We start from the raw sequence: 10,088 nt of genomic DNA on the forward strand, positions 1-10,088 counted from the left end.
GGACCGCCTGTTTTTTACCTTTTTTTAATACCACTTCCACGTCATATGGCCCACCTGATGGTAAGGAGTCACCGTAGTCTATGTTCCCTGTACTTGAGCTGCTGTATTCTAGGTATTATTTACTTCTATTGAGATGTGCAATAATATAATTATAGTACAGTGTGATACGATACAAGTGTGTTACGTTGGTCATTTATAGATACGAGGCCGTGAGGAGTATGAATGGGAGGGGCTTAAATCTGAAATTGGCGATTAAATTGTAGACGTGTGGACGCTAGATGAAATTGACGCCAATTTTTTTTCCGATCAAATTGGTCAATTTCTCGTCTTCCCATCTAGACGAGTCTTAAAAAGCAACTCAGTTGTAGCACTTGTAGCAAATTATGGCGCAATAAAATTGTGAGCCTTCAAAATGTTTTGAATGTTTATGTTTTGATGCTGCCAAATTTGTTTGATTTCTGAACGTAACAGATATGTGTAATGCTACTAAATTAAAAAGTGCCTTTTGTCTCTGTCTGTTATTGAAATAAATTTAAGTACTTGGACTATGCTGAGAGATGTACATATTCCGCTTAAACTAGTTAGTATTGTTTTCATATCTGCCATCCATGCCACCTTCACTATACCAATGAAATGAAACAAAAATGACTTTTCTTAAGGCGTACAATAAGTGAACACTAAATTAAATTTTTTAAAGATATACTATCTTCTCGAAAATAACCATGGCGGCACGTGGGGAAAGAGGTGTTAGAAGAGTGCTGGATAAGCTAGCTGCATCCGTAAATTCTGGTCAATACTATGAAGCTCATCAAATGTATAGGACGCTTTATTTCAGGTAGTGATTACCATTTTTATTGCATATTTTGCTGCCTGTGACTATATTTTCATAGTGATTGTGTCGTGTTCAAGGTACCTAAGTCAGAAGAAATACGCGGATCTATTGAACTTGCTTCATGAAGGTGCGACATTACTCTTGCAACGTGACCAGCAAGGTAGCGGTGCAGACCTAGCAATATTGCTTTTGGACGTTTTGTCCAAATCAGAAACACAGCCATGTGAAGAATGGATTGAGAAAGTAGCTAATATATTCGAAATGATGAGTCCAACCATCCCGGAGCGAGAAACATTCTTGACTAATGCAGTAAAGTGGTCAATGGATAGCAATAAAAAGGGCCATCCATTACTACACAAGGTGAATATTATTTAGCTTTATATTTTTCTCCCAAGGTATGATAGTGAAATTTGAAGATAGGAGAAGAAACACTCACACTCATCAGTTTACCCTCTTAATACGAGTACCTAGTCAGTTGCTTGATTATTTTGCAAGTTTTGGTAACAGAAGTCTGCCTTTTCTATAGCCAGTGGGTAATCACAATTTTTTGTTGTTAACCTAGACTATAAGGCAAAAGACATGTAAGTAGAAGTTTCTTTGTGTAATCCCCATAAGACAATTTGAATTTTACTTTTTACAGGTAACTTTTTGGCACTACAAGTGAAACATCTATGGAGCAAATGTTGTATTCCTTTGATGACATTTGTATTGGATTCTTATTTATTTTTGTATTTTCCAATTACAGAAAATTGCTGAAGTGTATTGGAGAGAGAAGAAATACACTGCTGCACACAGGCATTTCCTGCACTCCAGCGATGGATCGGCATATGCAACCATGCTCATTGAGCTGCATACTACCAAAGGCCTTAAGTCAGAAATAGACTTGTTTATAGCACAGGCTGTGTTGCAGTTTCTCTGTCTAAGGAACATACAAATGGCAACTGAGACATTCAACAAATACACTGGATCACACCCAACCATAAAGAATGACAGAGGCCCTCCTTATTTATTTCCTTTACTCAATTTTATTTGGTTTCTTCTACGCGCAATTGAACAGTAAGTCATAAATGTTATGATTTTTTTTATTGTATAAAGAATATGAACAAGTGCTTGATGCTTACAATTCCAAAGGTGCCACATATGAGTTGTCATCTAAGGGACTAGTGCAGTCAAGTTTGAATTAATTACAATCAATCATTTTACATCTACATACCTATATCAATTTTGTAGTGTATATTACTAATTATATATTTAAGTTTTATTTGTACTAACAAAAAATATCTCAATTGGTCTCTGAATAAATGAAATTGAAATACATTTAAAAAAGCTGTAACAAATGCTAGCTCTAAAATCAGAATGGGATCTATGGCCTAAGTTTACCCAATATGTTTATTTCAATATACAGTATACACTATATTCATGATGCACCAAAAAAACTCATTGAAACCTGGTTAGAAATAGTGAATTCCAAAACATGAAACCTGTATTCATGTTCTTTTTGTGAAAAAAAAAATTGTTTCCATTTATGTTTTGTTTTTTTTTAATTTTCTTATCAGAACCTGCCATGGGACATCCTGTATTACTAGGCACACACAACTCTAAAGTAAAAACTGGAAGTCTTATTATGGCTCTTTTAGAAGTTATTATGTCCTTAAGCTGCAATTGTCAGTAGTCAAGTCATCAGGGGTGTCGCTAGCTGATGGCCCAGGGGGTTTATACATACATTTAATTACATATTTTATTGTAACTAGATGCAAACAGCTCTTTCAGCTAACATGAGTACAGGTCGTAAATATTTATTGGTCTCGCAATCATATACATATTTAGTTAGTATAAAGGGTGTGGCCCACGACAGATCCCAATGGAAAGAGCTGGAGGAAGCCTTTGCCAAGCGGCACACTGAGTTAAGAGACATACTCTAACTCAGAATAAAAGGGCTTAACCTTTTGAACGCCACGCCTATCGCACGATAGAATAATAGAACAGAATGAAGAGTGATAGAATATCATGTATGGTGTAAAGTAGTTGAAGTGGCCCAAAATAAGTATTTATGATGAATTATTATAATACTAGAATACATTCATTTACTTATGACACATGAGATAGCCCTATAAAACCAAAACCTTAGTATGACTAACAGGAGTTAATAAAACTTTTTGTTCACAGGAAACATGCAATTCAATTTAAGATATTAAGGAACTGGTATGCAATTAGTATAAAGCGTGATCCAAACTATTCAGTGTATTTGGATAATATTGGACGCATCTGGTTTGGAATAGAGATTCCCCATGACCCTAAAAACGCCAACTCAATGTTTGGTGGGCTCCTAAAATCAATTATTGGTGAAGCGGCGGACAGTTCTGATGAAGAAGAGTACATGGGCCACAATGCTTCAGCTCCGGACCTAGATTGAAATAATGTATGACAAATAGTGGGATAGAATTATGTTTGTATAAATAACATATCAGCTTAAGCTGTGTCCATAACAATTGAACATCTATTTATATTACAACCATGTAATAAGTAGTAGGTACTTACATTGATATAAGGAAATCAGTACCTTTTAACAGGCTAATTTGACAATCTACATTATGGCAGAAAATTAAATGAATTATTTGATGTAGACTGTTTTAATGAATTAATTCTCTTCCATTAACATCATTATAATTCAATGTTTTGATGATGTAACCAATTGATTTCAATTTACAATAGTGTGGGTACTACTAAGTTATAGTCACTACATTCGCAAATTTGTAATTATTGTTAGCAAATAGGGTGGACAGAATAATAAAACGTATTCATTTTAAGATTTTTATTCATTGCCATTTCCCTGCACATTTTTCAGGTAGCTTTTTTGGTATAGGTAGGTACTATAGATAATTCTTGGGTGATATCCGAACAGAGGGCCTACCGCCAATATCGAAAATCTGTCTGCATCTCTCGCTCGAATATGCAGGAGCGATAGAGGCAGATAATTATTTCATATTGTTCGATGTTAGCGGTAGTCCTACAGACCTAGAAACTATAATTTATACAGGCTGTCCCAAGACTATGGGACATCAAGGGAAAGTACCTTAAATATAAGACATAGGATATTTTGCTAAAAGGAGACTTTATTTTATTTTCAAAAGTGAGTAATTCTGCATTCAAAGATTTAAAAAAAAATAAGTTACTTTGTCTGGAAATCGAACCGACTCAAATGTGAAAAAAAAAAGGCCTGTATTTTTGTGATGCCAATCGAAGGAATGCATAAAAAATAAGTCATCTCAGAAATATGATATCGCAAAACAAATGAATAGAGTAAATTTTTTTATTAAAATTTCAAGATTGGTTTAATTCCCAGAAAAAGTAAGCAATTTTCAATTTTTTTTAGAAATTCTTTGAATGCAATATTACTTACTTTTGAAAATAAAATAAAGTCTTCTTTCAGCAAAATATCCTATCTACGATATTTAAGGTACTTTCCCTTGATGTCCCATAGTCTTGGGACGCCCTGTATATATATATATTTTTTATGTTTATTAGCCTTTAGGTTAAAGGTGGTTCATTGTTGTCCGAGCATTATACAGGGGGTCACTTATCTTTGCAGCTTACTGTACTACTATTATCACATGCATGTGTGTGTCAATACGACTACAATAGGTACAGAAATAAATATAGTAATATTTATATCATTTTGGTGACTAATTATATGACACACCTACTACTTATTCATACAAGATAACCCACCACAACGCATTGTGATCATGTTTTTCCCCAGTTCCTTACAGTTTCTGTTTTTTATACTCTTAATTATTGCAAAATGTTTACTAATATCAATATTTTTTGTATAGGTGCATAATTACATATGGCAGTATTTTATACCTATAGTTTTACCCAATACCTACCAGCTAGCTATAGGTATAATAAAAAAGCACTTTGGTTAATAATGCATTGTGAATTCTCAGTTGTCTGTTAGTCGTCAGGCACACAATAGTTGAATAGAAATTATTATACGTAATATATACGACAATGTATAAATAATATAAATAGGTATAGAAGTTAGCTGTTTGACTTTCTATTGGCACGAAAAAATTAAACATTCATTTCAAAATGAGGCCGTCTTTACATTTGGTTGTGTGTGTGACCTCAACTCTACCTGCCTACCGAGAAAATCGAAATTTCGTTATCGGCCTCACTGTGACTCTTATGCCGAAATATACCTGTACATAGATACTTCACATAATAATTTATAAATCTTCAATTACAAGGTTGGTTACATCTCGTGAAAGTTTTGCAAATGTTATTGTCTGCTGATCTAGACCTAATTTAATTTTCCTTTGTTCCAAGTCCAAGGCTTGTTTCACCAAAAAACGATTGAATTCATGAACATGGGGATGATTTAAGAATTCCTCCACATCCATCCACTGACATGCTTGTATTTCTACATCAGATTTAGTTATTTCTGATGTTTTAGCTTGAAGCTTAACTACAACATAAATATCAGAGTTACCAAACATGGATCTGTGTGAATGCCTTAATGTTATCATGGAGTCAAAGGTTGTTTTTATTCCAGTTTCTTCCCATACTTCTCTCATGGCAGCATCTTTTATATCTTCATCTGAAATTTATATTTAATTTTCAAATATAGTTTTAATATCTTATTCATTAAAGTAAATGTTCCAGCTGATCAGTATATCATGAATAGAGTTAAGCTAAGTCGGCAACAATTTTGATAGCCCAGATGGTGCAGGTGTTATTTTAAATGTCAAATTTCTATGAAATTATGATGTTTAAATAACACTTGCACTGCCTGGGTTTACAAAATCGCTACCAACTTAGCTAGATCTAACTCTAGCTAATTCAATAAATATTTTTACTGACAAATACATTTTCTGCTAAATAAAATGACAATGTAACTATATGTATATTGCAATCCTTACAACCTTTTATAATTTACTAAAATTATATTGTAAACTTGCATTTTTAACTTACTCCTTTCAACATAACCTCCAGGAAGTTTCCAGTGAGGGTAATCAATGGATTTTTCTTTTACAACCAATATTTGATTTTTGTCATTGAACACCATGCCACCTACTCCGAGGTTTGTGTGACAGGTTGGAGGCAAGTTATGAGAACAATCTGTTGGTAACCACTTGTACATCATCACAAAATCATCTCTGGCATGATGGAAGTTAAAGCCTTCCTAAAAAAATAAAGTCACTTTTATGAATCACACATTTACTTTACTTTCAAAAGTTTTAACTTAATTCATGGACAACTCACATTGGCTAGTATTGGCACCCATGCAGCATCCTTTATATTGACTTTGAACCATATGCATCTCTTCCCTTCTTCAGCCCATTGTCTGAGAGAGTCTGGAATATAATCCAAGTAAATATAAAACAAAATTAAACATTCCTAAACCATAAATTTCTTTCGGAACATTTCCGGGAAGTACATCAGAACAAAGCTATTAAAGAATAATCTATAGCATTTAAACTTTATGACTCACCTATTAACTGGTTTGGTAATAAACTGGGATCACAAGGCTCTTTCTGTGAATCTATTGTTACACCGTTATATCTATCTATTACACCGTTAAACATTTTGGAAAAAATCTTTTCTTTAATATATTCGCTATGCGTAAAATCACCAAAAATTATTTCTCAATAAAACATGTTGAAATATTTCTCATATTGCGCTAAAAACTATTTTTTATAATGATATCAACTATGTGATTGTACTGATGTACAAGATGTTGTTTAGAATAGATAAGACGTCGGTAGCCTTGAGATTTGACGACAAACTATGCGCATGTTAATGGTTTCAATGATAAAAATCTTTTAGCTCTTCAAAATACGAATCACACACAACCTTCTCAAAAGTTTATTTTGACAGACTGAACGAATCAGAATCACAATCTGACCTGATTAAAGTTTGACGTTAATATTATATTCGGATACTCACCACGGGAAAAATTATCACACTACGTAAATAAAGGCCTTGTTACGCAGTCTTAAATTAAGCATCCTAAAACCCATATAGACAAATTTTTGTCGGTCCCTTTTTCTCGGATAGGGTGGTGTAATAGGAGATAGGGCACGGTAGAGGTAGGGTACACGAGTAATAGGACCCGAGAAATATTAAATAAACTATATAAGTATTCGAACCTACACGAAAGTAAATGCCATGTTATGCCTTCTGTGATTCGTGTCTCATTTTTATGTGAATTAGTTATAAGTACTTATGTTACTTTTGTATTTCATGCTTGAGCTGATGGCCTAGTTGCCAATGCTCGTAATAAATTAAAAAAAAAAAAAAAAATATGCCTTCTGTCAGTGTCACTAGTGTCATCGCGAGAGTAAAATTAATCTGCGATTCTAGACTTAAGAAATAATAAATTTAATGTTAACTTATTACCGTGATTATATTTCGATACTTATTTTAAGAATATTAAAAATAATACCATTTTAAGCACCATGTTCAGCCTTATATTGAGACGTTGTTCAGTTAACATTGCAATACAAATTAACTTTCATAATAAATTTACCAACAATAAAAATAGTGGGAAATTAATTAAGTATGCTCTTTCCTATGTTAATTTCTTTTTTGTATCATGTCTCGTGATTTCATTTTACAATTTGTATTTATGTTAACTATTATTTGTTTTAGGGGCATTTGCTGGTACACAATGAGGTCTAAAGATCTGTTTCAAGGTGAAAGTGATAGGTTCAAGGGTATTACAGTAGATACTACGAAAGAAAAATGGGAGATTTCATCACTTGAAGCTAAACTTGATGGTTAGTTTTAAATTGTATTGTTGTGTGGTTTGATTTTTATTGACATTAAATACTTTAAGTGTTATCATATAACATAGTTTTTTACTTAGACATATAAAACATCTTAAATCAATGATCATATTCAAAATTAACTAAAGCCATCCATTATTGCATACTTACCCATAAGACATTGTATAAAGATGAGAATAATAATATCAATAGTATTTTAATCTCCCTTTAAAATGTAATATCAATATGTATCATGCACTAATATTTTTCAGAATCACTTGAACAGTGGCGGAGCAATGGAAACAGATGTGCATGGTTTAAAGTGGACATTAAACATTCTACATTAGTACCTGTACTAGCACAAGTAAGTTTGCATCATGATACACAGACCTAATCCCCTATGTTGCTGTTTCCTTTTGAACTCTGCCATTCAAATAGATATACATTCTACAATATAGACTAAAACAGGCACAAATGGGAATAGGTTGAGTAATACTTTATATACATCTTTTTTGATTACTCAATGACACCTTATTCTTAGAAAGGTTTTAATTTTCATCATGCCAGAGATAGCTTTGTAATGATGTACAAATGGCTGCCTACGGACTCAGAACCTAACCTGCCACCAGCCCCACATACAAACCTTGGTGTTGGTGCTCTAGTATTTAATAATCATAACCAATTGTTGGCCGTATCTGAACAACATTATGATTACCCACATTGGAAGTTACCAGGAGGATATGTTGAAAGGGGTAAGCAATTCTAATTTAAGTACCTAAGTTTTTGTCACATTGCCTGCATGTATATTTTTAAAAACTACTAAGACTATAAATTTTTATTATTTTATATATAATCTAGTCATCTGCTAGTTGTAATATAAAATGTGAAATACCTACTTTCTAACCAAAAGTCATTTCAACCTAAGTTTCATTAAGCACACCTAATGTAGTCTTCCCTGATACAGTAAACTATCAGTTTTAAACAGATATCTTCAGTAGAACATTAATCTCATTAAAAAATGTGTGTTAAAATAATCCTATATTTTTTAATATTTATTAACAAAAGAAATTTAAAAGTTTTCTAGGTCTAAGTAGAACAGACAGGCTACTGACAAACGGAATTGAAATAAGATAGGAGAGGCCTTTTCCCGACAATGAGATTCATTGTAGTACATAATGTATTACTAGGCTAAATAATAAATAAGTGGAGTAAAGTAATGTAGTAATTATTTATTTTAAGATTATTATAATGTAAAGCCTGGGTAAGGCTGTTGTATTTATAAATGTTGTTATGTATTTTTCATGTCACTATATGATGTTACTAAAAATGTTTTATTGACTTGTAAAAGAGCCCTTGAGGCCTGCTTGCAGAATAAATATTTGAATTTATAATGTTGAATTTAATTTTTAACAAGCAAATACGTCTGCGAGCGATACTCCAATTTTTATATACTATAGCTGATATAGTATCGCTCGCAGAAGTATCTCCTTGTTAAAAATGATTTTAGTGTGGGTTAGCACATTGTTACTGGTGAATTCTCAATACAACTTGACACTCCGGTGCCGTTAATAAGATGTAATCATCTGTCGGTAAATGTCGCTTTACGCCACCCCAAAGGCGTGTATACATAAGGGAAGGGATGGAAAGATTAGCGAGGTCCTGGTAGGCTTCCGTAGCTCAATTGGTTAAGAGCAAAAATGCACAGGTTGCGGGTTCAAGTCCTGCCAGAAGTGTAACTTTTTCCATTTTTTCCTTTAATATAAAACTTTAAGTGGAGTAAATTATCAAACAATTAAAGTACAATGTTATAGAAAATAATGTTAGAAAACTTTGATTATACTCGACTGCCACATACAGCTTATTATCACAGACTCGTCTCCTATTTTTGTTGCAGGGGAAGACATAATAGATGCCGCTCAAAGAGAGGTCAAAGAAGAAACTGGAGTAGATGCAGCCTTCCAGTCTGTAATCACATTGAGGCACTCACATAACATGATGTATGGCAATTCTGACATCTATATGCTATTAATGATGAAGGCTCTTACAGACCAAATTACCATATCACAGAGGGAAGTCACAAGATGCCAGTGGATGGACATTGAGGAATATACAAACCATGAACATGTGCATGCTTTCAACCGAATAGTTGTAAATAAGGCTCTGGAGTACAAAGATAAAAAAATGCAACTGAATCTTCAGAAGAAAACTGTAAAATGGGCAACAATGGTTAGAGAAATGGAATTTTTAGAGGTTAAGGAATTTGATTACAAGTAGATGTAAAGTATCGAAAGATATGTGTTCTGTGTTCATTAAATTAAAGTTGCATAATATAAGTGTATTATAGAGGTAATTATACAGTAATATAGAAAACGAGGACATAGGAAATAACTATCGAAAAGTTAATTGAAATGGTTGTAATTAGCTAGCTGACTGTACATAAATGAAATGTGTAAATAACTAAATACATACCTATATTAATAAAAAAA

The 10,088-nt window shown here is 32.9% G+C and overlaps 3 protein-coding genes across 3 annotated transcripts; 2 read left to right on the plus strand and 1 right to left on the minus strand.

The window, feature by feature from the left end:
* Positions 1 to 530: 530 nt before the first annotated feature.
* LOC133522180 (Golgi to ER traffic protein 4 homolog) lies at positions 531 to 3,639 on the plus strand. The gene is made up of 4 exons (XM_061857411.1): positions 531 to 835; positions 910 to 1,192; positions 1,578 to 1,888; positions 2,999 to 3,639. Exons 1-4 carry the CDS (start codon positions 723 to 725, stop codon positions 3,243 to 3,245), a joined length of 954 nt encoding a protein of 317 aa, XP_061713395.1. The 5' UTR covers positions 531 to 722; the 3' UTR covers positions 3,246 to 3,639.
* Positions 3,630 to 6,866, minus strand: LOC133522183 (uncharacterized). The gene is made up of 4 exons (XM_061857413.1): positions 6,327 to 6,866; positions 6,098 to 6,189; positions 5,807 to 6,017; positions 3,630 to 5,432 (listed from the first exon to the last, which is right to left on the minus strand). The coding sequence occupies exons 1-4, from the start codon at positions 6,418 to 6,420 to the stop codon at positions 5,062 to 5,064; spliced, it is 768 nt and encodes a 255-aa protein (XP_061713397.1). The 5' UTR covers positions 6,421 to 6,866; the 3' UTR covers positions 3,630 to 5,061.
* A 287-nt stretch (positions 6,867 to 7,153) lies between these two features.
* On the plus strand, positions 7,154 to 10,081 carry LOC133522182 (uncharacterized). The gene is made up of 5 exons (XM_061857412.1): positions 7,154 to 7,394; positions 7,487 to 7,614; positions 7,875 to 7,966; positions 8,144 to 8,354; positions 9,497 to 10,081. The coding sequence occupies exons 1-5, from the start codon at positions 7,294 to 7,296 to the stop codon at positions 9,874 to 9,876; spliced, it is 912 nt and encodes a 303-aa protein (XP_061713396.1). The 5' UTR covers positions 7,154 to 7,293; the 3' UTR covers positions 9,877 to 10,081.
* Positions 10,082 to 10,088: the final 7 nt, after the last annotated feature.

This window comes from Cydia pomonella, chromosome 10, assembly GCF_033807575.1.
Source record: "Cydia pomonella isolate Wapato2018A chromosome 10, ilCydPomo1, whole genome shotgun sequence".
Taxonomy (NCBI): domain Eukaryota; kingdom Metazoa; phylum Arthropoda; class Insecta; order Lepidoptera; family Tortricidae; genus Cydia; species Cydia pomonella.